This window comes from Petromyzon marinus, chromosome 53, assembly GCF_048934315.1.
Source record: "Petromyzon marinus isolate PM22_M1 ecotype Great Lakes invasive population chromosome 53, UKy_Petmar_22M1.pri1.0, whole genome shotgun sequence".
NCBI classification, from domain to species: Eukaryota; Metazoa; Chordata; class Hyperoartia; order Petromyzontiformes; family Petromyzontidae; genus Petromyzon; species Petromyzon marinus.
This window is the reverse complement of record NC_133719.1, coordinates 8,641,251-8,668,830: the sequence shown is the minus strand read 5'-3', so window position 1 is coordinate 8,668,830 and position 27,580 is coordinate 8,641,251. Positions and strand designations below refer to the sequence as shown.

Here is a 27,580-nt window from a genome sequence, read left to right as displayed (position 1 = left end):
ACATGACAACAACCCTTACTGGTTGGCTGTGTCGGGTGGTGGTGGGTTTTAACGACACATTTACGCAAGCTAACCCAAAAAAACACTTGCCCCAACAGTCTGTTAAGGCTATACGGGGGATATTTGTCCTTTTGAACTTCTTTCGCACCGTACGTAGTCAACCGTGCCGATCGGAGGTACGGTGGGAAGGACCACAAACTAAACACAAAAAGCACAAGTCAATAAAATGAGTTTTCAATCTAGATTATTTAAAATTGCATGGCTCCCATTGGCTTGCTAATTTATCGGAAGGAAGAGCGTTCCAGACGGCCGCAGAAGCGCGCTTGAAAGCTCAGGATGGCGGTGACCGTCTTTCCTTGATGGCCAGCCAAAAGCAGCTGCTGCTGCTGCCGTGAGAATAACCGGAGTTTGCGGGACGGTTTATGGACCTTGATGAGATCAGCGTGGTATTGTGGTTCATTTGCGGCAAGCGCTTTGTGTGCGATTAGAGGTGGAGGCAGAGGAAGACTGGGAGCAGATGCAACAGCAGCAGCTGCTGCATCCTACCCCTCTCCCCACATAGCGACTAACTGGGTTACTTCCCGGCAATCGTTGGGTGTTGCTCGGAAGTCGGCGGTGTGTAGGCAGTGCAACCGGGGGAGGGGTGGGGGGGGGTCCCCCCACTGGGGCCAGAGGGTGCCGGGGCTATGAAGAGGGAGGGAAAATAATGACAGCCCCGCCTCCACCACGTGCTTGCTACTAGAACAGTTGCAGTAACTGCTGCCACTCACCGTTTACATCGGAAGAGCCCGCGCGGAATCGCAGGAGTCTTCTTATTTTTTTAAGGAGGGTGCTGCTGCTTCTTTGCCAGAGCGTCTGGGCCAGTTTCCTTTCACGGTGGAGATGTCAACTCCCTCGCTGTATATTTGCATGTTCTCTCACTTCCCGTGGTCGCGTGGATTTTTCTCAGGGTCCTCCGGTTCCCCCCCCCCCCCCTCGTTCAGAATCGACGTTGCTTCGCAGAGAGCATTTGACTGCGATACAATTCCCACGCGATAAGCCACTTTGGTTGAGCTATCATTTTACGATAGCCAGGTCGCCTCTGAAAAAGAGAGCTGCGTGGCTCAGTTGGGCGTTACCTGGTAAAAATAAATAAAAATATCTCGGCTTAGTTTTCGTACGGGAGAGGAAGACCGGGGCACCGAGAAGAACAGCCCACGCACACGCGTAGAGATAACGCTCAAAGCTTAGCAACAGATGGGTTCAGGAAATACATTTGCTCTACTGCCATCTGGACCACCGCACAAGCAAATCCCTACGACATCTGGCATTCCCTACGCGGTCTTCCCTCCCCCCACCCCGCCCCTTCCGATTGCTAACCAGGCTCGGCACCTGCTTAGCCTCCGAGTTCCGACGGGGAATGGACACGCGTTTCACGGTGGTCTGGTCGAAGGCGCGTTGCGTCTCGTCATTGCCGTGGCATTTCCCGCCAGCGCTCCTGAACCCATTTGCGTACAGTGCAGGTCGGGGTGGGGGGGGTACACGTCTCCCCTCCGGTTCAGCTGGGCAGGCAGTGAGTTCCGTCTCGGGGTTTTGTAATCGCGGTGGACATGAGCGGGTGATTAACGCATTAGAGGAGCGGCAGGAAGGCGGAGGCGACGTTTAATTCGCCATGGAGTCCAGCTGAGGGAGGGGGAGGGAGCGTCAGAAAAACTGTGATGGAGCTCACTGGTTCGCCGACCTGGAGTCACGATGGACATCGTTTGAGCGGTGCCCTCACGGACCTTGCCGTGTGTGAACGTGCTTGCTTTTGCCCTGCTCTGCTCGCCACACGCCGGCCATAGACCGGCGCTGCCAGAACGTGCGCCGGAAAGAACGGCGCAACTCCGGCATAGGGAGGCCGGTACTCGCTCGCTAACCCTCGCTCGCTAACCCTCGCTCGCTAACCCTCGCTCGCTAACCCTCGCTCGCTAACCCTCGCTCTCTTGCTCACTCGGCGTCGTCATCCGTAGGTAAATTCTGGGCCGGCCCGAATAATGCGTGTCGTGTCATTATTCATGTAGGTGGCTCCCCCGATAGTGAACGAATGGCAGTTGCAGCCTTGGGGGGCCGTTGCCGGAGATTGTTTTTGGGTGGGTTTTTGAGGTTTTTTCGTGGCTTTTGTGGTTTTAAGAGGGCGCTGGATAGGAGTCCGCGGGGCTCTTGAAGCGGCACGCGCTGTCGCGCGCGGGTGTTCGTTCGCGGTTGTGCTGCACTACTCTGCCTGGTCTCGCTCGCCGGTCGCGTTGTCCGGCACCGTGTCCCCCCCCCCCACCCCGACATTTCGCCCTGCGTGCCCGGGAGAGAGCTTCTTCGGGAAACTGAATTAGATTTTTTTTTTAATTCACCGTTGAATCACGTATGCGTGTTGGTATGTTGAACTTCTTTCGCGCCGTATGTAGCCAACCGTGGTCATCGGAGGTGCTGTGGTTGAGTCTATGGGGAGTATGTATGTTGAACTTTTTTTTCACCCAACACAGCCAACCGTGGCAATCGGAAGTGCGGTGGGGAAGCACAATGAACACTAAAAGCAGTTCTAAAGAAATGAGTTTGTCAATCTAGATGATTTTAGAAGTGCATAGCTCCGGCGGCTTCCTAATATCGGAAGGAAGAGCATTCCAGACAGCCGCAGAAGAGCATCTAAAAGAGCTTTTTTTCTTTTTAACTCTGTATAGGATCTGCCTTTAAATCATTACCGTAAACTAATTTGTTTAGGACTGCTTTTCTGCGTTTGGTTTTGTCGTCCTTCTCCTGCACCCTCCGATGATGAGCACGATTGGCTACGTACGGCGGTGCAAAAGAAGTTCAACACGTACGTACGAACGCACATGCTCATCCTCGGGGTTGCGGGATCGGTTATGAAAGACGCTTTGATTTGATGGGTCTGCGCCAACGCTCGGCGTCTCTCGCTAATTGGCCGGTCCCCTTGACTGTGGCCGTGAAGTCTTGAGTTTCGTGCGTCACTCTTGGCATCCACGGCGTCTCGTGTTCGGTTTTTTTTTTTTGCGTTCGCGACTCCCGCACCTCTGCACGGCCGTTGCCTGCCCCCCGCTCTCGCGTCGTTGCTTTTGTCGAACGTGCGCTCGCCGCAATGCACTTTATCAGATTTCCGCTCAAATGTGGAGGCGGTGGGGGGGGGGGGGCGGGGGGCGGGCCGGCGCGGTGGGCAGAGAAAGTTGGATCGGATTAGGAGCCCGGACACATTAAGGGCCACTAATGTACCTCAAAGTATCTACGATGTTGGCCGCCTCTTCTTCCCCCCCCCCCCCCGCTCCTATCCTTGGTCTGCCAAACATAGACTAAAGTCCCCATTGGCCGGCTCCACCAGGCTGCGGGGTTCACCGCCCAGTGTAGATGTTTGATAAATAGGGGATTAACCTGACCGCCACGTTAATCTAGCATCAGATTTTCCAGAGAGCCCTCCGTCCGGCCTGGCCAGCGTGACTGATTGAATTGACACATTTGAATGCACTCGCATGCGTTGCACGTCAAGGAACAGGAAGGGGGTGGATGACGCCACAATTCTGGCCGTCGCCTGACGAGGCTGGTTGTAATTTACCGGCGAGAAGCCACGGTCCTCGAATTGTAAATGTTGTGGGTTTAATTGTCACGTTTCGTTTACGTGGCAAACCTCACTAATTGGCCGAGTTGGATTGCTGCGGATTTAATGACACATTTATACTTCCGCGATCTCAACCAAAATAAAAAAAAACTATTACGGATAATATTTGTCGCATGTTAAATTGCACAGCAACAACCCGGTTTGCGCAGTGTCTGCGTTTTTACTAGAAGAGAGACGCGCGCGCTCGCACACACGACACGGAGAATAGTACTTCCGCTGCCCGTGTGTGGCTCTCCGTAAGTGGAGTACAGAAAAATAATCTCCAAATTAAAAACAGCCGAATGAAATGTATTGCCTTTAATACGCCGCTGGTGTAACAGGATACGGGCTCTCTGTGTAATTGATTAACATTTCGGCGTTTAAGGCCAATTGGGCATCGCGGCCGCGTAGCTCTCGGTCTTCAACGCGGCGGGTCTCCGACCGTGAGAGGCCTGACTTCGACTACCGGTGAGGGTCGTTTGCCCGCGACCCCCGGTGGGCGTTGAGACGGTGGGTGCCAGGTTTTGTTGAGGCTCCACGTCTCCGTGGGAAAGGCCGCCGTGGCCGTTGGGCGGCCCCGTGTTCTCCGTCGGCGGCGAAATCTTGACGGGAGTTGAGCGGAGGTGGCAAAAGGTGGCGGTGACAGCCCCGCTAGACGTTCTCTATATCGTCGTGCGCTTTCGACGGCTCTCATGACATCGGCATGTCAACGTGACGCATTTGTCCTTCATTTGCCGTGCGCGTCATCGTCGTCATCATCATCGTTGTGATCATCATCATCATCCTCGTCATCATCCCGCACCTCTGATTGGTGCGGTTGGCTACGTACGGCGCGGAAGAAGTTCAGCGTCCACACGTGTACGTACACCGTCGTCATCAGCGGGAACGCGTGAGCTACGAAGGCCCGGAGCGGTGTCCCGACGTCGCCTCGAGAGATCTGACGAACCACGCCGGACTGTGTGTGCTTGCGATGGAGCCGCCGTCGAAATCCGCTCTCTGCCCTGGACGGATTAACGCAAGGGCGCTGTGCCGGAGAGTCCTCCTCCACTCTAGCACCGTGGCCACTTTTACCGTCGGCGTGGGGAAAAAAAAACTACCGCAGTCATGTTTTGGCAGTGTGACGACGGTGATGATTATGGGTCCCTGTGTGGCTTGTTACGTCATGCCTTCTATCTCCACATCCTTTTCTGTGTCACTCAAGTGTTTGGGTGAGATCTGACACGTGTATATATATGTTTTTAACGCCTTTTTTTTTCGTTTACGTCAATGAATCCTCGACGATTTCACATTAGATTCTTGGTTCTTTCGGTAAAGTCACGTAGAAGGGAAACAATGAAATAATATTTTTATTGTTTTATATTTTTATTATTTTATTATTTTATTGCTTCCCTTCTACATGGTGACTTTACCGAAAGAACCAAGAATATGAATCCCTGCAGTCACGAAAGCTTTAAATCAAGATTTCACATGAGCGCAGCGTTCGGCTCGTCGATAAATTTGATCCCCTTCTCCGTTTTGTGCGCGCGCGAGTTTGCCAGACCGTGTGACTTGCTGACGATTAAGTCATTTTGTTTACATCGTGCACTTACTCCTGCTTCGTTTAGGATGATATTGGCACGTAAAATAAAGATTGATTTGATCCGATCCAGTGGGACGCCACGGTGGCGAGAGGTTTGCATGTTCTCGCCGTGGTCACGTGGGTTTTTCTCCGGGCCCTCCGGTTATTCCCCCCACATTTAGAATCAGTATCACGCGTTTAGAGATGATGGGCTGTTATGCATTTCCACATGATGATAAGCCACTTCGTTGAGCGATAATTTGTGGCCAGGCTGCTTCTAAACAAGAGCTGCTGTATCGCAGCTCGGTCGGCCTTACCTGGTAAAAATTTAAATAGTTTAATCGTTTGTGTAAAGAGAGAGAATGGTGATGTCTTGGGGGATTGATTATGGCTGATGCTAAGGATAGCGAATTGGATTTATCATGTCTCAGTTATCACATCTCAACCATTCCATGCTGTTCCGGCAGTCTAGCCAAGGGGGGGGACCCCCAGTGACAGCTGTCCCCGCGGTGGCACAAGGTGTCCGCAACAGCGACCACAATGTTGATCATTAATCTTCATTCCCTCTTCCCGCGTGCCGCGACAGATACTTGGGCAGGATGTCCGAAAGCCGCCACCACCACCACCACCACCCGCCCCACCACAACAACAACAACAGCAGCAGCAACAACCACAACAACAACCACCACCACCATCACCACGCGAGCGGCGCCGACGGGCCTCTCTCGGCCTACATCAAGACGGAGCCGTCAAGCCCCGGCTCCCTGGGCGACGCAGCGAGCCAGCCCAGCCCCGGCGAGCTCTCTGACGCCAGCAGCGGCAGCTACACGCGGCACGGCAGCGGCTCGCCGACGCCCGCCCACCTCCTGCAGGCTCCGGCCGCCCTCTACTCCCCACCGCCCGCACCTCCGACGCCGGCGACGCCCGGCCTGCGGAAGCCCGCCCGCTACGAGCCTGGCGGAGGCCTGGGGGGCGGGCCGGCCGCGGCGGCCGCGGCCGACGAGGGGCAGCCCAGCAAGTGCGAGTACATGCTGAGCACGCTGCCCAAGCGCCTGTGCCTGGTGTGCGGCGACGTGGCCTCGGGCTACCACTACGGCGTGGCGTCGTGCGAGGCCTGCAAGGCGTTCTTCAAGCGCACCATCCAGGGTGAGGGGGTGGGGGGAGGGAGGGGGCGGGCGGGCGAGTGGGTGGGTGGGGGAGGAGATTATGGGGCGGGTTTGGGTAAGGCCCCCTGCTCAAATCCTGCGGGCGTTTGACGCGCCCCGTGTCGCTATTCGAGCCCCCTTTTTAAATACAGATAACAAATAATTATCTTCGCCTTTTAATATTCTTTGGGTATTTCGGTAAAGTCACGTAGATGGTTCAAAGAAAATAACAAAACAAATATACACGACGTTTTGATCACAACACAAGTGACCGTTTCTGTGTTGTTTTTTTTTAACCATCTACGTGACTTTACCGAAAGACCCAAAGAATATGAATTCCTGCAGTCACGAAAGCTTTAAGTCAACATTCTCCTTTAATGTTAACGGGATGCTGCTGCTGTGGTGTAGCGGACAGCGCCGCTGGACTTGTAATCTAAAGGTCGCCTGCCCGGTTTGATGTGAGTGTAGATAATCGGAGGTGTGGAGGAAGGCCAACTAGCTAAACACAATGGGCGAGGCGGTTAAATCGACGGAGAAAGTTTCTTAGATCACTCTCCCCCCCCCCACCACCGCCTCTGGTCCACCTGGCGGCATAGATGGGTAATGCTCGCAGTCCGTCAATCGGCAGGTACACACGTCGTGCGCACGAGGTGTGTACCTGCCATCAATCGGCAGGGAGAACCCACACGTCGTGCGCACGAGGTGTGGGTTCTCCCCGCCTTTTCCAACTCGTCGTCTGGCTGGCTGGCGTGCAAGAGTGGGCTAAAATATTCGACAGCTCGGAGGGCGTGCGGCGAGAGGCGTTGCTGCTGTGCAGCGTGCAGGCAGCGCAACCGCACCAGGGGGGCGCTGGCACCCACGCTATGAAGAGGAGGTGGAGTCGGGTGGTGGGGGTGGAGAAATTGGACAGAGGGAGCCCCCCCCCCCCCAACCCCATTCCATTCCTTGCACCAGGGCCCATGCCACCCACGCCACTGCGTGCCCGCGCACGTTCACTCGCACGTTCGCTCGCACGTTCGCTCGCACGTTCGCTCCTCCGTCCGTCAGACCCAACGGTTTTGTCTCCACCCGACCGCAGCTCGCAACACTCCGCTAGCTCCCCGCTTCTTTCCTCGTACCTCTGCACTTTGGAATTCCCGAGGTCAAGCAAAGAAACATTCACCCTTATGTATCGCACAATCAACAGCGCTGTTTGCTCCTGGCTGCATAGCGTTATTGGCCTTTTGGACCCTTTGCTCTACAAACCCGACTTTACAATAGTCCCCTGGCCAGACATTCCTCAACGCGCCTCGCACATCACGCGCGCGCGTGTGTGTGTGTGTGTGTGTGCCCGCACTTGCAAAGCACAGACACGCACACACACAGCCCGGCTGTGAACTCCGTACAAGTCCACTGCTCGTTGCCAATCTTTGTACAGCAGCAGCGCGCACGCTCGTTTGCACGTTTGCACGCGCTCGCACGCGCTCGCACGCACGGGCGTGCAATCAGCGCGTGTGTAAAGTCTGGGCTGACGGTGTCGGCGGGCCGGGCGGAGGCTTCTCAAACATCACGGCGCCACGGGTTGATTTATTAAATGCACAGCTCATAAAAGCGGGAACCCTCCCTCCCCCCCCCCCCTTTAAATAATTCACGCCGCCGCGCCCGCACTCCGTCTCAATGTGTCTGCGGCGCGCAAACTGCGGCGTGTGTCTGAGCGGTTCTTTTTTCTTTACTCTTATTCTTTTTTTTTTGCACTCCGCTTGAGAGCGCGATGCTCGCCGCGGAGCGAGACGGGGCCGGGTGACTCGGCGAGCGCTGCCGTCCGTTCCTCCGTTCGGCGCGTTGCAGAGAGAGAGAGAGAGAGACACGAGCCTTTGCCGAGGTTTGGCGACGGCGGTGCCGTCACAGGAGTCGCTGTCCGGCTTTCCCCAAGCGTGGCTGCTCCCTCCCTCCAATCTTGCCCCACGCAACCTGCAGCCCGGGGGGAGGTGGGGGGGGCGGGGGCAACCCCTTGGGAGAGGAAACAATCTACGCGCCTCGGATTGCTGACCGGCGCGCGCTCGCGAAACCGCGCGGCGTCACGCTGCCGCCTAAGGCCCCCCGAGCCGGTCAGCGCCTTTTTCGGTGTCCATTGGCCTTGGGTGGGCGGCCGACTGCCCTGCCGTCGTCTGCTCCGCTGCGGCTGCGTTATTGCCAGCGCTAAACGTCAGCGAGAAGAGCCTGCGGTGCGGTTCGCTGCGAGTTGTCGTGGACAGAACACCGAACAAATGACCGCTGGTGCTGGGACCACACCGAGTGCTGGGACCACGCCGGGTACTGGGACCACGCCGGGTACTGGGACCACACTGGGTGCTGGGACCACACTGGGTACTGGGACCACGCTGGGTACTGGGACCACACTGGGTGCTGGGACCACGCTGGGTACTGGGACCACGCTGGGTACTGGGACCACACTGGGTGCTGGGACCACACTGGGTACTGGGACCACACTGGGTGCTGGGACCACACTGGGTACTGGGACCACACTGGGTACTGGGACCACGCTGGGTACTGGGACCACGCTGGGTACTGCGACCACACTGGGTGCTGCGACAAAGGAGAACCCCCATTATAAAGCGTCGTATTTATCGGGCACTTCAATGACCCAGCATCTCAAAGCGCCTTCCGACCCTTCTCATTTCAGTCTTTCCGATGCTCTCCTATAATTTTCACTTCGTGAGCCTAGGGGGGTGGGGGAACCCCCCCCCCCCTAATGACACCTGTCCCTGTGGCCACACACGGAAACGGAGACCACGATTTTACGGACGACTCAACCGCAAAGCTGCTGGCGGTTGTCCAGAAAAAGCCACAACGCGACGATGTATGCTGGGTCGGAGGTGGCCGGGTAAACGAAGCAGGTGACGGGCCAGGCGAAATGCGTGTGTTCGTGCGGGCGGGCGAGCGAGCGAAGGGATGGGAATGAGCGCGGCCGTGAGGACCGAGGGAGGGAGGGCAGCCACTCGCTGCCAACCCACGGAAACGAGGGCGGCACCCGGCGAGGATAGGTGGCATGCTTCACCCTAATTGCTGTGAGGGACGTCGGAGTGAACACACGGGGGGATAGGTGGCGACGGGGCTTTAGGGCTTAATGGACGCAGTCCCACGGGTGAGCTTCCTCCGGCAGGCGAGGCAGCGTTGGCTGGGTCACCTAGCCCAAATGCCCAGCCCACCGCGTGCCCAAGCAGCTTCTGTATGGCCGGGTAGAGGGGGCTAAACGGGGCACGTCGTGGGCTGGAAAAGTGATGGACTGATTGCGGTACAGGAGGATGTTGACTTACCAGTGGTGTCAAGATCGGCCGTTGTGGAAGAGGAGGCTCGTGAAGGACACTACTGGGCAGTTGGCGGCAGTCACCCTCCAACAAAAATGGAGGCCAAAGAACCGACGCTCACAACAACGAGCGGAGCGCCGGGCAGCTAAAATGCTACAAGTTGGCACAGTAGGGGGCCACAGCTGGTGCTTTCTGCCAGTCATCTCATTCATGGCACCTGGGTCTGTCCCACGACCTCCTTGCCAGCAGCGAGCCACCGACGCTTCACGTGGCCTCGGAGTGCACCTGGCCTGGCACAGGCGCCGTGGTGACCATCACCGCCACTTGGTGGCGAATGGCGGCTGTTATGGTTGCTGTTGGTGGGGCTTAATGCCACGGGGTGCATTTGCGTCCAGCGTTGTTCGCCGACACCTTTCGTGCCGGTGCACCGACGGAATCACTCGCCACGCGGCATCGGTGGCCGCCGTGAACTCAGCGGCCTGAGTTTGATTCTCGGTCGTGGCTAATGTCTGCGGGAAAAAAAAAAAAGAGCTTCTTTGGTTCTTTCGGTAAAGTCACGTAGAATGAGAATAAAATAATAAATTAATAAAATAAAATTACACAATAAAATTCTCACGACGTTTCGGCCACAACACAAGTGGCCTTCTTCTTGTGTTGTGGCCGAAACGTCGTGAGAATTTATTGTGTTATTTTATTTTATCAATTTATTATTTTATTCTCACTCTACGTGACTTCACCGAAAGAACCAAAGAAGATGAATCCTTGCAGTCACGAAAGCTTTAAATCGAGCTTCATAGCTCATCGGATTCTTCCAGGACAAATAAAGAGTCTCATTCTGCAAACATCAGAGGCGGGTGATATCCGAATCATTCCTGGGCATGTTGTGGGTCGACTCGGCTGCCGGTGTGCATTGCCATCGGCGCTCGCGAGACAAAGGGCGGGCCCGGCCGTGGTGCTTGCCCACGCCAGCGCCTCGTGCGCCGAGCCCGGCCTTCGTAGGCCCTCGCTTGACAGCACTTGCCCCCTGACGGTCTCTGCAGGCTATACTTGGGGATTTTTGTCTTCGCCAGCGCGGCTGTTCACTCACCTGCCTGTGTGTTTTTTTTGCCCCCCACCTCGTGCGCGCTGGCGCCTGCCGGTGGGGGCCCCCCTTTGCTCTCCGCGCCCACCAGGAAACATCGAGTACAGCTGCCCAGCCTCCAACGAGTGCGAGATCACCAAGCGGCGCCGCAAGTCGTGCCAGGCGTGCCGCTTCATGAAGTGCCTCACCGTGGGCATGCTCAAGGAAGGTGAGGACGTGCCCGGAGGAAAACCCACGCCTGTTTTAAGAAAACTCCACCGCGGAAAGCAGCTTGAAAAATTAGATTTAATCATCTTTTTATTACGTATCTTTTTTTTTTTTACCTTCCGGGTACCCATTTCATTGTCAGCCCTGGCAAAAGCACTCCGTGGGAAAACACGAGGCCCACGCTTTGCGATGCCGTACGCAGGCTCTCCGCGCTTTTCCGTAAGAGCGCGTGGTTAAGGGTTAAACGATGCACGCGTGATGCGAATGCAACTTCGGCTTGTATGTCTGAACTAAACGATGCGAAGTGACGTTTTATTTTTGTTTCACGAGGTAAGGCCTACTCGGTTATAGTAGCGACGTGGCCAAAAATTCGAGCTCGACCGGAGTGGCTCCGTCACGTGGAAATGTACAGCAGCTGAATACGATTGAAAGGCACGATTCTCAATGTGGGGAGAGGAAAAAAACGGGAGGGCCTGGAGAAAAATCCACGCGACCAGGCGAGGTAAATCGTGACTGCAGGAATTCATATTCTTGGGTCTTTCGGTAAAGTCACTTAGATAGGTTCAAAGAACATGACAAAAGCAAAAAAAACCTGCGACGTTTTGATCGCAACACAAGCAATCGTTAGCGAGGTAAGTTAACATCTCGCCACCGTGGCGCGTACGTACGTGCGTTGAACTTCTTTCACAGCCAACTGTGCTAATTGTAGGTGCGAGGGGAAGGAAGTGTTAAAGGGGAATACGGAAGGTTTATTATGCGAGACGGAACATTGAAACCAGAATAATAATTGGCGTGGATGTGGGAGATATAAATAAGAAACGAGACGAGGCGGCAGCAGCGTCTCCCTCACATTTCTGTCTCTCCTGCATAAAATATAAACAAACAAAAAATTGTTTACGCAACTCATCGGTCCCTACGGCCTTCTGGGAGTGCATATTGTCAGCAGCATTGATTCAGTGCAAGCAAAACTCCTGAACGGTTTCAAAAAAACTGCACACAGCCGGTCCTAGAACCGTTATCCTGAATCGTGACGATGTCGCGCTACGAACCCGGTGACCCGGGTTCGATTTCCGGTCACGGCCAACGCCACGGACAATTATCTGAACCGGTCCTGGGCCTCCCCTAGGTCAATTCGGCCTGAAATGAGTACCTGGTGCGATGTTTAAGCACCAGGTTTTTTTAAAGTGCCCGGGCGTGCTGCTGGTCACCCCCACCCCCTCGTGTGCCATGGCGGCCTTCTTAGGTGCTTGCTAACAGCACTCGCCCCAACAGTCTGTGAAGGCTTTATAGGTGGGGATCTTTGTCTTTGGTGGTGACGGCGGTGGCGGACCGCTGTACTGTAGTAATACATTAGATCAGGAGCTCGCAACTAGCAGGAAAACCTTTCGGAGCATCAGGACTGCGTTTAAGAGGATCCAGTGTCGTGCTATATGGCCAATCCCTTACGAACGAGTGCTGCTTGCGCGTTGGAGGAAATTGGGGAGTGCTCGGGGAAATAACTCGCAGACATTTGCGGTAACGGTGGCTTTGGTTTTTACCCGGGACAGAGCCTCTCGCCCGACTCCTCCTCGACAACTCGTTGAGCTTCCGATTCCACCGGGGCTTTTTGGCCATTTGTGTACGAATGCGTGTTTGGCTTGTTCACGTTGGAGGACGCTGGATGGACGGAATTACGCACACGTACGTTCTATAGGGGAGAAGGGTTAAATAGCAGGCCCGTATCTCCTGCGCGTGTACACGCAGGGACGGTCGACCCACTGCTGGATGAGGGGGGGCCCCCTCCCCCGCGCCGTGCGTGACGCCGGAGTTTATTCCGTTGGATGAGGGCAGCGGGAGCACGGACGTGGGGTCGTCGAAGTACAGTACAACAATGGATTCTGCTGCGTGCTACCCTCCGCTGACCCCCAACGCCTTGTGCCCCGCGCATGCGTGTGGGGCACAAGGCGTTGGACGGATTCGAGGGAGCCTCTGGCATGCCACCGTCCTGGCCACCTCGCAGCCCGGGCGAACGCCGCTGAGCGTTCCAGCGCAGGTCCCTCCAATCAAGGCGCTCACCCAGGCTCCAAAAAAAAAAACCTGCTTGGCTTTCGAGATCTCAACAAGATCGGGCCATATTCAGGATGATTTTCACCATAGGCCCAATTTTTAAGAGATGTCATTGTAAGCCAGGGGAGGGGATGGGGTATTTGGTGGGGGGGGGGGGGCGGTGGCATAGTATGCTCGGGTGCCAACAGACCCCATGGATCCGAGTTCGATTCCTAGTTCACGGCTAACGTGATTGGAACCTCCGATTAGCACTGTTGACTACGTACGGTGCGAAATAAATCCAACATACATTGGCCATTGATATCGGAACCGGGTTCTGTCCTCCACCACCTCTCCGTTACCGTCGGTAGATCGAGAACGGCTAGAATGTATTATTTGATCATCGACAGGTTGAGGCCCACTCTTCGCCTCCAGACTGCCATCTAACTAGCCACCTCGCAGCCCGGCATGTTGAGATCCTCGTCAACAGACTACGTAATCCGTGTGATCCGCCAACCTCCGGCTTTCAAAAAGCTTTGACTCGCACGCCGGTACTGCCACCGCCGCTACGCGGCCGTGCCGGAGAAATGCGCAACAGCCGTTTAAGATGATTAATTGCCAAGGCCCCGAAGCTCGCGAAGCACAGTGGCGAGGCATATTGTTTGGCACCACTCTGGTTTTTATGAACGAAGCGGCAAGATAAATTGATCCAACTTATTTCGCTAATGGCGTAATAAAATCATCACGTCTCCCCGTAATGAATTTGAGAACATATCTACGAGTGATGGCTGATTGAGTCGCGTGGGGGATGGGGTAGGGTGGGATGGCTGAGGGGGGGGGGGAGCAGGAGGAGGGGCGGAGGATGAGAGGGGATTCAATCGGCGTTTAGCGGGGCACCGTGCGCTGGAGCTAATCACCCGGAATGCACGCCCCCATCTCGTCAGATTTCTCTCAAGCCGAGTGGGGCCGTGCCTGGCTCATGCCTGGCCCGTGCCCTGATTGGCGACCACCAACGCATCGCGCGTGCGCGTGGGGCATGGTGTTGGTGAAGCGGAGGGCAGCACAGCAGAATCCATTGTTGTACTGTACTTCTACACTCCCACATCCGTGCTCCCTGCCTTCATCCAACACAAACTCCGTCGCACACGGCGTGGGGAGGCCCCGTCATCCAGCAGTGGATCGACTGTGCCTCTGTGGTGCGCGCGCAAATAGATGTGGGCCCGTTAATTTCACCCTTCGCTGATAAAATGGTACACGCATTATCCCGTCAATTACGGACCGCGTATTTAAAATGCGTTTTGTATGGTGGGCGAACGCGTCCGTTTGTGTGTGACCTGTTGCCTTGAGCGCACAACAAATCGTCCTCAAGCGGAGACCAAAATAAACAGTGGAAACGATCGTAAAACACAGCCCCCGAGACGCTGCGGGAAGGCACTGGCAGACAGCTGACGGCGCGTGTTTCCATAGCCGCCCTCTCTGAACCCAACAACCTCCCAGCCCCCCCCCTCCCCGTCCATGCGCCCCTCCTATGCCAGAGGCGTAGACGCAACTTCTGAAAAGATTGGCTCCGTTTGTGTGTGCGTGCGCACGTGCGCTGTTGTTGAGAATGGGGGTGCCGTGTGTGAACAGGCGTGTCACGTGGTGAGCGTTGAAGGTGGGGGGGGGCTGTTTGGGGTGGGGAGGTGGGTGAGTGATGTGAGAGGTGGGGCAGTGGTGAGGTGCGATGGGAGGGGGGAGGGGGTTCCTATTCACGTGGCGTCGTGCGTACGCGTGTGCGCGTGTGGCTTTGTGCGGGGAGGAGCGGCAGTGTTGCGGTTTGGCGCGCTGCGCTGAGAACACCCGAGAGCGTTCGGAAGGCTATGCGGGGGGTCTTTGTCTTTGTGTGCGTGCGTGCGCTGCGTGCGATTGAGTGCTGCTGATGAGAGTAATTATTCTTTTAACCGTTTACTTACCCCGCCCCCCCCCCCCCCAAGTTACGGACACCATCGATGTGCGCTCCTAAATAAATCACAACGCAGGTAGCAGTCCCGTTGCAAAACCTCTCCAAATACCACCTCGTTTCCGCTGCAGTTATTTACTTGCAGGCTCGATTGCGTCGCTGCACACGCACGCGGTTCACGGTTCATGCCATTGCCGCGCAAATAATGTTAATGTAATAATGTTTGACCATACTTCACCACGCTGGACAATTTTCGGGTTGGTGAAGGGGGGATGATGCCTAGGACCGGCTCGGCTGTCACTTGCCACTGATGTTAGACACGGCCTGGAATCGAACTCAGGTCACCGGGTTCATAGCGCGGTGCGAGAACCCGGCCGGTGGCAAGCAATCGCTGCATCGTTCCACCCGTCCCCCAGCCATTCACCCACCCACCCACACTGACCATTATGGTGCAGTATGGTCAAAACAACTATCACCAAATACGCAGCGCGCTGGTGCCCTTAATCCAGCAGTGGATTGACGAAGCGCTATTAGTTACCGTTTCATAATTATTTATCCTTACAGCCGACTGCTACCGAGAGAGAGGGGTGTGTGTGAGCGGCAAAGGGAGACGTACAGGCGTCATCCACGCACTCTCCCCCCCGCGCTCGCGCAACGCCGCTTCCATTGTGAGCGAACACCGCTGGCTTTTGTCTCACCGAGAGGACTTTCAGCCTCGGCGCCCCTGTCCCAACGCCCCTGTCCCAACGCCGAAGCCTCCTTCCCCTCCCTTCCCTCCCTGCGTTACCCCCCCCCCCCCCCAGGGGAGCGTCCCTGTAATGGCTATTGATTAAAATAAAGATTTATTGTAATGTGGTGTTCGGCTGCACTCAGATGAAGTGCTAATTTTGAGGTCCAGTGATGCATGATAACGACTATCCATCAGCTGTGTCCCTACTCATCCCTGGCAAACCAACCAAACCTCCCCCCCCCCCCACCGATAGCTTCCCGTGAACCAAACTTTGTTGATTTGCTCTGGAAGGCGAAAGTGCTTATTGGATGGTTGCGTTTGCTTTAATGCATCCCAGATTAATCGAGAACACTTTGAAATTGACCCACTTCCCTTTTTTTTTTCCTTTCGCGTGCTCCCGAACTGGACCCTGAGAAAATGATACACTTCCGAAACCTCGCTGGTCTCGTCAAGGAGCATAAACCATCGTCACGCAAACCACGGTCATCCTCGCAGCAGCAGCAACAGCAGCAGCAGCAGCAGCGGCTTTTTGGCTAAGCCATCGAACAAAGACGGTGGCGGTCACCGCATCGCCCGGCGCTTTCGGGCGCGTTTCTGCGGCCGTCCGGAACGCTCTTTCTTCCGATATTAAGAAGTCGTTGGGGCTATGCACTTTTAAATCATCCAGATTGAAAACTAATTCTTCAGTAGCTGCTTTTTGCTTTTGGTTTATTGTCCTTCCCCCGCACCTCCGATCAGCATGGTTTGGCGGTTGCGTGCACGGCGGTGCGAAAAAAGTTCGACATGCGTACGTAGGACGCCGCACTTCCCTGTTCGCGTAGGCCGTGACCGGCCCCGAGTCGCGTCTTTGTAGCGGTAAAAAAATAAATAAAAAAATTGGCGCTTTATTAGGCGTGAATTAACGTGCGTTAACGCGCCCGAGAGCCGGCTGCTGCCTTGCGACGTGCGTCGTAAGGAAGCCCGTCCCGCCAGAGGGATCGCTGCAAGCACCGCCTTGTCGCCCGCGGCGTTTGAATCCGGTCCAGGGGCGGGAGAGGAGAAATGGGGGCGGCTGTTTTAGCGCGGCCACTGCGATGCCGCCCCCCCCCCCCGCCCCCCAATCTCTTTAAGTCACTAAGTTGTCTTTGCCGTGCAGCTGCGCATCGCTGCGACCGGTGGGCCGGCGGGAGCGGTCCCGGTCGTCCTCTCGCCTTCAATAATATATATTTTTTAAATGTAATCGCTCGCGGCAAAATCTGTTCGTTGCAGCGGGCGTCACAGACGCGTCGCCGCATCCCCTGTGCGCGGCGAAGCTGAGCAGGTGATGGGAGAGAATGTAGCAAAAAAATAATAATATCTGTCGCGGTTCCACCCCCAGTTTAGCGCCACTCCCCCACCGCCCTTTATTGGTGCCCCCATAACGTCGTAGCGGCCGGCGCCGCGCCAACCTTTGGTGGCGGCATTAGGCGGCTCTTCCGTGGGAAAAACCGATATGTCCATCAGCTGACGTGGGGTAGCTCGGGGAGAGACCGAGAGGGAGAGAGACACACGGGGGCGTGGGAGGTCGGCCTCCCAACACAAAAGCACGTGCCAAATGCCGCGGCGTTTTTTTTCCCCGACGCGTGTCTGCCGTCACCCCTCCCGACTGATAGCTGTCCTCGAGTGGGCGGCTCGGGCGTGGCGGCGGTAACGGCGCACCGAACGGTCACCCCGCTCCCACCGGGCCTTCCACTGACACTCCCCCGCTCCCACCGGGCCTTCCACTGACACTCCCCCGCTCCCACCGGGCCTTCCACTGACACTCCCCCGCTCCCACCGGGCCTTCCACTGACACTCCCCCGCTCCCACCGGGCCTTCCACTGACACTCCCCCGCTCCCACCGGGCCTTCCACTGACACTCCCCCGCTCCCACCGGGCCTACCACGAAAGCTCGCGCGCTGCCTCCGGGCCTTCCACAAACGACCTCGCTCATGCGTCAGGGCGCCCGTCCCGAACCGGCGTTAGATTCGCACGCCCACCTTGCGCTAGCGGGGCCCCAACCGCCGTCGTTTGCTTTTACAGATACACACACACACACACGTACACAGACACACACACGTACACAGACACACACACGTACACAGACACACACACGTACACAGACACACACACGTGCCAAGGCCTCCAGCCACGGGATTATCCGTGGCTCCTAATGAAGCGTGCCAGGCCCAGATTACCGGGATTGCGCTCATAAACGTTGGGTCATTCTCCCAGAGCTGCTTAAGTGTCGCTTGAAGCGAGGCCTCCCTTGTTTCGGGGCAGGGGTGGCAGGCAAACTTTGCCGCCACCCCCTCCCGCGCTCGCTCGCTGCCAGCCTCCGCTACCACCAGCACCAGCACCTCCGCTACCACCAGCACCAACCACCTCCGCTACCACCAACACCAACCACCTCCGCTACCACCAGCACCACCACCTCCGCTACCACCAGCACCAACCACCTCCGCTACCACCAGCACCACCAACTCCGCTACCACCAGCACCAACCACCTCCGCTACCACCAGCACCACCACCTCCTCTACCACCAGCACCACCGCCTCCGCTACCACCAGCACCACCGCCTCCGCTACCACCAGCACCAACCACCTCCGCTACCACCAGCACCACCACCTCAGCTACCACCAGCACCAACCACCTCCGCTACCACCAGCACCACCACCTCCTTTACCACCAGCACCACCGCCTCCGCCACCACCAGCACCACCACCTCCGCTACCACCAGCACCAACCACCTCCGCTACCACCAGCACCACCACCTCCACTACCACCAGCACTACCACCTCCACTACCACCAGCACCACCGCCTCCGCTACCACCAGCACCACCGCCTCCGCTACCACCAGCACCACCACCTCTGCTGCCACCACCAGCACCGCCACTCCCTCCAGCACCAGCACTTACCACCACTGCCGCTGCCACCAGTACCGCCGCCAGCACCGCCACCACTGGCGCCACCACTGGCTACTGCTTGCACTTTGTCTCGAAAAGCGGCAGTGGTGAGATGTAAACATCCTCACCTGGTACACAGGAGGTCGTGGGTTCGATCCCGACCCTGACGCCTGCTGTTTATTTGGAGTTTGGGCGTCTCTTTCCCCGTGGTCGCGTGGATTTTTCTCCATTTTCGTCTGGTTTTTCCCTCTTCTAAATGCTTCAGACGCGACCTGGCCACAAATGATAGCTCAACGAAGTGGCTTGTCACGTGGGCAATTATCGCAGCCAACTACTCTTTACTGCACGTTTCTAAATGTGGAGGGAAAAACCGGAGGACCCATAGAAAAATCCACGACCACGGGGAGAACATGCACACTCCAAATATGCAAGCACCAGGGTAGGGATTGAACCCCAGACCTCTTGCATACCTGGTGAGGTAGTTGACATCTCACCACCGCGGCACCCCAATCTTTCGGGGGGGTTAATCAAATGAGAGTACTCCTTTACACGGATGTCAACAGTTTTTGTCCTTTGGATAAACTCGGCCCCATCATCGGAACGCGGAGTTTCCACCGCTGGACTCGCCACCGGCTAATTCCCCCGCACGGGACGACCATCACCTCAGTGCCCGTCGTCTCGCGACCAACTCGGATTTCTTGGTTTGTTGCCCAGCAGAACCGTCGCCTCCAAAGTTCCACGGCGCGGGAGTGCGCCGCTCTACCCGGCCCTTGTCGTCGTCAGCTCCCCGGGTCGCGCGTGTTTGTTGGGCTCGATCGTCCCGACGTTTCGCTCCACGCGCCCCAAGCCCTTCTTAACACTCCTGCAGCGCCCCATTCTAACGAGCAAAGCGAAGCTGCCGCCGCCGCCGCCGCCGCCGCCGCCGCCGCCGCCGCTGAGCCCTCGCCGGCGATGTATTGTCGGGCTTACGAAACACCGCCATAAATTAACGCGGGATGCCGCCATGAGTGGCCGTCACTGGCAGGGCGGGTTGATTGCGGTTATTTACGGAGCCCGGTAACGTTACAAATGGCAAGCGCGGCGGAGGGGGAGCTCCTGTCGCCGGCCAGCACGCGCTATATATCCCCCTGCCCCCCCCCGCCGCGGTGGTCGCACTTGGCAGGACAATGTGATCGCGAGTGTCCGTGCGTGCACACGCGCGGATACGTGTAGGTGCGTACGTCTTAAAGTTGCCGAGCGCACGGAGAGCTTACCCCCCCCCCCCCCCCCCCCCCCGATTTCCATGCCGCCTTCGTCAAATGAATTCGGTGGGGCGCCTCGCTGGGGTGAAGGGGGGCGATGCCAGCCGGCGGGCGTGACGCACTCATTCATAATTTCCGCGCTTTGTTTACGCGATTATTCACATGCTCGGTTGGCGCTCGCGATCGTCCGGAAGGTCGGGGGGGTGGGCATCGTGCCGAAGACGCGCACGGTCTGACCCGAGAGCGTCTCTCCGAGAGGTGTGGTTGGTTGGTGAGCACACAAATCCGGCAGGGCGAATCTGGATCGTCACTCGTCACTGCGACGACGGTGATGATGTTCCGTGACGGAAGCTTTTTGGGGTTAGATCGCGTAAGTGTAAACGTGTCGCTAAACCCGCCACCACCCGACACAGCCAATTTAGTGAGGTTTGTCACGTAAACCCACAACATTCACAATTGTAAATGTTGTGGGGTTTACTCTCTGACTAGTAACTATTTGGCAGGTTTTTGTATACGTGACAAACCTTACTAATTGGCTGTGACGGGTTTAACGACACATTTACACGCTCTAACCCAAAAAAATATTCTGGATGATGTTGGTCGCACAAGCGACCAACGTTAAACTGATGATGTTGATGTTTGAGACCGGGTGAGAGAGAATCCATTGAGACAGGAAGTAAATTTTTCATCGTAGACCTGCGATACAATAAACACTTTGTAGCATCAATTAATTTCCTTGAGTGAAATTAATTAAAAGTTTAAGGTGTCTTAAAGAGGCAGCCCTGCAAGTGCCTGCCGATGCCACTGCTGGCAGAAGGGCCTCCAAACCGACGGAGGCGCAGAGAGCCCCTGTCTGTGGAGGGTACTTGGCCTACTCTTCCACGCTGGCCAGATGGCTCGGAAGAGGTGGGGGTTACCCACGATTCACCGCACCCACACGCATCCAACCTCCCTGCAGATCGACTAGCTGCGGCGACAGCCCATTTGTCCTCCTGCATGGACAGAGAGGGTCTGTTGGGGGTGGAAGTGACACAGGAAAACTTAATTTCGGAAAACTTAGCACACCGTCGTTCCGCCAATTGGACCCACCGGCAGAAACCCTCCTCGCGCGCGCCCCAGTTTGGTTGCGCGCCGCCGCTCCGCTCGCCGTCTTGTACGCCGGCGACTTGTGAACCCCCAGCCTCGCGGGGGGACCCGCTTGTTGCCTTTTTTTTTCTCTTTTGCCGGAACATCTGCACGGCATCTGGCGAGAGAGCGAGGCGACGCGCTCGCGCGCGGTGTCACGGGGACCCCTGTGGCCGCCGGCGCCGCTGGCGGCGAGCCGGTTTTTTGTTCGCTCCGAGTCGAGGGGTCCTCGTGTCGCCGCCGGCGGCGGGGAGCTGCGCCGGAGAGCTGCCGTTTTTAGAGCCCCAAGCGCAGACGAGGGGGCGATGGGGAGAGGTGCTAATTAAAAAGCGCCAAGAGGAAGGGTCCGGAATAAAATTAATTGACGATCGAAACATGAATAAATAAGAGACGTCGCGTCTTCACCTGGCCGCGGGACGGAGTGAAACACTGTCTCGTAAATGAAATTGGCCATTAGGTGCGTAATTAAAACGCGCGGCGTTAGTGCCGAGGTGACTTGGCGGGGTGCGGGGCGCGTGCGAAGCGAGCGAGCGAGTGTGTGCGGGACTTACTCTCACTGGGCACAATCCCATGCCAAGCGCGGCGCTGATTTAGCAACCGCGGAGCGAAGGAGCCCGGCACCGGAACAGGTGATTGCGATATTAAAGATTGCTCCCAGCCACGCTCGCCGGGGGAAGAATCGTTCTCACTCGTGGCGTTTTTCTTTTTTAATGTCCCGGCCACGGGGAGGACACGCAGACTCCCAAGTATAATACAGCAGGCGTCGGGGTCGGGATCGAAGCCACGACCTCCCGTGTACCAAGCGAGGTAGTTGACATATCCTCGCCGCCGTGGCGTCCCGTATTGTAGATGTGACCAAAGATGAGTTACTGCAACGAGTGCTCCTGGTTTGTGGAGTCCTGCTTGTTTCAGCTCATGGGAGAGACTAATCTCAGCCCAAAGGAATATTTTCTTTGGTTCTTTCGGTAAAGTCACGTAGAATGAGAATAAAATAATAAATTGATAGAATAAAATAACACAATAAAATTCTCACGACGTTTATTGTGTTATTTTATTTTATTAATTTATTACTTTATTCTCATTCTACGTGACTTTACCGAAAGAACCAAAGAATATGAATCCTTGCAGTCACGAAAGCTTTAAATCGAAATTCAAAGGAATATTTGTTTTTTTCACCGCTCACTCGGCAACCCGAGCATCGTTACACGTACCGTGCGGCAGGAAAATGCTCTGCCGTTATTGTTGTGGTTTTTTTTTTTACTCTGCTCAGCGTGACGGCTAAATGCGTTCATGGTAACGATGCTTAGCTGCGTCATTTGACGTATTCTTTCCACGTTTTGAAGTGTTGAGGCCCATCGGGTTGTGGGTGTGGGGTGGTGGTTGTGTGGCTGATGCCTCCGACCGAGCGAGAGATCCTTTGGAGGGGTGAGGGAGGTCTGCCCAGAATCGCAAACGCCCACATCGATTCACATTTCATTTTCGCGCAGCCTTGATTAAAGAGTCAAATTTGAACTTCATCCGGCTACGGTTGCGCCCATGTGTGCGTGTGATTTAGTCATCAGTTGAAGAGCGCTTAGAAATGTATTTTTAAAATGTATTTATGTTAAGCAACAACTGGCCATGAAGCCACATGCGCAGTGAAATATCGACTTGGATTAATAAAAAGTAACGCCGCGCGTTTATGCATGTACGTATGGGTGTTGAACTTCTTTCGCACCGCACGTAGCCGACTGTGCTAGACAACACCGCTGGCTGTGATGTGGTTTGATTGGCCGACGGGCGCAGGTCGAGATAGCTGACGTGGTCTGGGCAAGTTTAAAAGCACCGCTAAGTAAATGGCGAAAAACCATGAACAGGCGTTTTTCTGGTCACACTTACAATATAGGGAACGGCATTCACCCATCTTGGGCTGTCCTGGTGGTTGCTGGTTCTTCCCACGGGAACTGACTGTCGGTGTTTGACCACCACAGTGGAGATATGTTAAATGCCTCATCTGGTATGCAGGAGGTCGTGGGTTCGATCCCGACCCTGTGACACCTGCTGTATATTTGGAGTTTGCTTGTCTGCTGGTGAGAGAGGCCTACTGTTCATCACACCAGTGCTGGTGAGAGAGTCCTGCTGTTCAGCACACCCGTGCTGGTGCGAAGATGGCGCTGATGATGGTAGCCTCAGCCGGTCGGTGCGCCCTGTTTTGTCTTGTTTTGTCTGTCAATTCAGTGTTTTGCCAAGATTTTCGGAGTTCTCTAACAAGAGACGAACTTTTAAATATCAGGGAAACAACTCCTGTGGATTTAATTCCTACTTTTCTGCTTCCAGCGGCAGAATTAGTAGGCATTCTAGTCAATGCCGCGCTAGGCTTTGCTCAAGCAACGAAACGCCGCCCAAGGGGTAAACGGTCGGGGGCTCTAGTACGGCTACGCAGACGCGGGATCCGAACAGTGCTTCCGAGCTTTTTCCTCTCCAACGTACGTTCACTGTACAACAAAATGGATGAACTTCAGCTACTGATGGTAAAAAACAAAGACTTTCTTTCAGCTTCTGCATTGTGCTTCACGGAAACATGGCTGTGTGATTTGATTCCGGACACTTCGCTACAACTAGCAGGATTCCATCTTGTAAGATCGGATCGTGACATAGCACTCTCCGGCAAGACGAAAGGCGGTGGTATTTGTTTTTACATTAACCGTGGCTGGTGTGTAGATGTCACAGTGATTCTGCAACATTGTTCTCCACTCCTTGAATCAATTTTTATAACCTGTAAACCGTTTTACTCGCCTCGCGAGTTCGCGTCGCTCATTTTGGTCGGAGTTTATTTGCCGCCTTGTCCTCAGGTTAAAGAGGCCCAACGCATGCTCGCCGATCAGATTCTGAGTGTGGAGCGAGCAAATCCAGATTCGTTGGTTATCGTACTTGGCGACTTTAACAAAGGTAATCTCAGCCACGAACTCCCCAAATACATACAATTCATTAAATGCCCAACCAGAGAAGGGAACACTCTGGATCACTGTTACACTACAGTCAGTAGAGCCTACCACGCCGTCCCCCGAGCAGCACTAGGACACTCTGACCATGCCATGGTCCACCTGATTCCTGCATACAGGCAGAAACTAAAACTCTGTAAACCTGCTGTGAGGACATCTAAACAGTGGACCAGTGAGGCTGTGGAAGATTTGCGGGCGTGCTTAGACTGTACTGACTGGGATATGTTCACGACTGCTACCAATAGTCTGGATGAACTCACAGAGGCTGTGACGTCCTACATCAGCTTCTGTGAGGACTGCTGTATCCCAACACGTACCAGGGTGAACTTTAACAACAATAAGCCCTGGTTCTCAGCAAAGCTCAGAAGGTTGAGGTTGGAGAAGGAGGAAGCGTTTAGGAGTGGAGATAGAGACAGATTCAAGGAGTCGAAGAACAGGTTTAGCAAAGCGGTGAGAGAGGCTAAACGACTGTACTCAGAGAGACTAAAACACCAGTTCTCTACAAACGACGCTGCTTCTGTCTGGAGAGGGCTCAGGCAGATCACCAACTACAAACCCAGAGCCCCCCACACCACTAACGACTCCCGCCTAGCCAACGACCTGAACGAGTTCTACTGTAGATTTGAAAGACAATTGGACTGTCCTGAACCACCCCTTCCAACCCAAGAGGCCCCATCCCCCACCAATACTACAGAGACGACTATCTCCTTTCAGGAGGGAGAAGTTAATAGACTTTTCAAGAGGCAGAATCCACGCAAAGCAGCCGGGCCGGACTCTGTCTCTCCAGCCACCCTCAGGCACTGCGCTGACCAGCTGTCTCCGGTGTTCACCAACATCTTTAACACCTCCCTGGAGACATGCCATGTACCAGCCTGTCTCAAGTCCTCCACCATCATCCCTGTGCCCAAAAAGCTAAGGCCAACAGGACTAAATGATTACAGACCGGTCGCCCTTACATCTGTGGTAATGAAGTCTTTTGAGCGCCTGGTCCTGGCACACCTCAAAGCCATCACAGACCCTCTCCTGGACCCCCTTCAGTTTGCCTACAGAGCCAACAGGTCTGTGGACGATGCAGTTAACATGGCCCTCCACTTCACCCTACAGCATCTGGACGCCCCAGCATCCTACGCCAGGATCCTGTTTGTGGACTTCAGCTCTGCCTTCAACACCATCATCCCTGCCCTGCTTCAGGACAAGCTCTTCCAGCTGAACGTGCCATACACCACCTGTAAATGGATCACAGACTTCCTGTCTGACAGGAAGCAGTGCGTTAAGCTGGGAACACAAGTCTCTGGCTCCAGGTCCATCAGCACCGGAACTCCTCAGGGCTGCGTCCTTTCCCCTCTGCTCTTCTCCCTGTATACCAACAGCTGCACCTCCAATCATCTGTCCGTCAAACTATTGAAGTTTGCGGATGACACCACCCTCATTGGGCTGATCTCTGGTGGGGATGAGTCTGACTATAGGTGGGAAGCTGACAATCTGGTGACCTGGTGTAGCCAGAACAACTTAGAGCTAAATGCTCTAAAGACAGTTGAGATGGTTGTGGACTTCAGGAAGAATACAGCACCACTCACCCCCATCACCCTGTTAGACTCCCCAGTAAAAATTGTAGAGTCCTTCCGCTTCCTGGGCACTATTCTCTCCCGGGACCTCAAGTGGGAATTGAACATCAGCTCCCTCACCAAGAAAGCTCAACAGAGGATGTACTTTCTACGGCAGCTGAAGAAATTCAACCTGCCAAAGACAATGATGGTGCAATTCTATACAGCGATCATTGAATCCATCCTCACCTCCTCCATAAGCGTCTGGTACGCTGCTGCCACTGCCAAGGACAAGAGCAGACTGCAGCGTATCATCCACACTGCTGAGAAGGTAATTGCCTGCAATCTACCGACCCTCGAGGACCTGCACACGACAAGGTCTATGAGGCGAGCGAGGAAGATTATGGCCGATTTCTCCCACCCTGGACACTCTCTGTTTCAGCTACTCCCCTCCGGCAGAAGGCTTCGGTCCATCAGGACCAAAACCTCACGCCATAAAAACAGTTTCTTCCCATCTGCTGCTGGCCTGTTAAACAAGGCCAAGGGCTAACACTGTTTTTAACATTTGATCTACATAACGACACGTTGCTGATATTAACTATGTTTCCCTATTTGTATTTTTAAATTATATCTTAAAGCTATTTTATATTCGATATTTATTTAATTTTATATACTTCAGCCCCTTAGTGTTAGACTTTTAACCCTTATTATAGTAAGACTTGTTTAAAACTTATTTAAGATTTTAGATTCCTATATGTTGAATGTATGCACCATCCTGCCAAAGTAAATTCCGTGTCGGTGTGAACTTACATGGCGAATAAAACCCTTTCTGATTCTGATTCTATCCCCGTGAACGCGTGGATTTTTCTCAGGTTTTTCCCTCATTTAGAATCGACGTCCGTTTGGAGTAATTGGCCACTGTAAATGTCCACGTGATTAATAAGCCACTTCGTTGAGCTATCATTTGTGATAGCCAGGTCGCTTCTGGAAAAAATGTCTCCGTAGCTCAGTGGGACCTTACCTGGTAAACTAAATAGTTAGTCCGTGGTTACACGAACTTACGGCTCGTCACGTGACCCGTTAGCGGCCCCCGCATCGTTCGGTTATGTGCGCGGAGTTCAGAATCTTCATCCCAATCGGAATCTTTATTTCGACTTGGAAGAATCCGATTATTCGTGAAGCTCTTTCTCACAGATGTTCCAGTAGCGGCGGGTCACAAAGTTACGACGACAAACAGTGCAGAAATACACGGGAGTTCAAAGTGATAGGAAAGCTAAGAAAGCCACCAAATAATAAATACGTAGTAATAGGGTTTTTCCCCTTTTTTTCTGGCAACAAAACTGAAACCTTTTTACAAGGATTCATGTCTGCAAACAAAAAACATACTATGATAATATATGCATTGTCCTTGAAACTGATTGGTCCACACCAAGGGACGGCTTTCTTTTGAGCCTCGACCCAATTGGTGCTCGACCAGATGACGCCAAAATGTTTCAGTTTTGTTGGCAGAAAAAAAGGGAAAAACCCTATTATTACATTTTGGTACTGGCAAAGGAGGTCTAATGAAATAAATACGTAGTCGTTGGGCGTCTCTCCTCCTGCGCGCTTCCAGTTTCCGCGGCCCTCAATTCGTGCTCTGCTTTTCATCGTTGTTGTCCGCGGAGTTATCGCCTCTCGCGTAGGATTCCGCGCTTGCTCGGCCCCGCGTAGCTCCCCCGACGGGACCTCGGGCTGTGCCGCCGCGAGTTGTTCGGCGCGATGACGTGAAGAGGAGGAAGATCGCTCCGGGCACGCGGGAGCGGAACATCGGACTTCACGCCGAACTAAAAGCCCGGAACAAACCCGAACACGCGTCCGGAGAGATGTTTTTCATCGTCTCTCCTTGTAAAAGCAATTAAATTTAGCCGCTGCGTAAATATAGAATCTATTGAATGCCGCATCCTAAGTCGAGCGCTTGCCCGGATGGAACGACGTTTCGAACGCTGACATTTTTGGCGTAACGGCGTTTTTGAGAAAGCCGTAACGTCAGCGCGCACGTGCAGCACGCACGTGCAACACAGCGGTCGGCGCTCATTGATTTTTTTACCGCAGCTCCAATCCCTCGTGGAAGCAGTAACTCAGGCGGTGTGGAGCGGGCGCAAAAACCGGACGTGATGTCACGTAAATCATACACATTTTTACATGAAAACCTTA

The 27,580-nt window shown here is 54.8% G+C and overlaps 1 protein-coding gene across 4 annotated transcripts in view; it reads left to right on the top strand.

The window, feature by feature from the left end:
- The window catches only part of LOC116953915 (estrogen-related receptor gamma), a 127,983-nt gene that overhangs the window by 77,059 nt on the left and 23,344 nt on the right, over positions 1-27,580 (top strand). For all 4 annotated transcript variants that reach the window (XM_076051987.1, XM_032974222.2, XM_076051988.1 and 1 more), the window contains exons 2-3: positions 5,764-6,323; positions 10,782-10,898. In XM_076051987.1, coding sequence (XP_075908102.1) covers positions 5,764-6,323; positions 10,782-10,898 — 677 coding nt within the window. The remainder of the gene's footprint in view (positions 1-5,763; positions 6,324-10,781; positions 10,899-27,580) is intronic.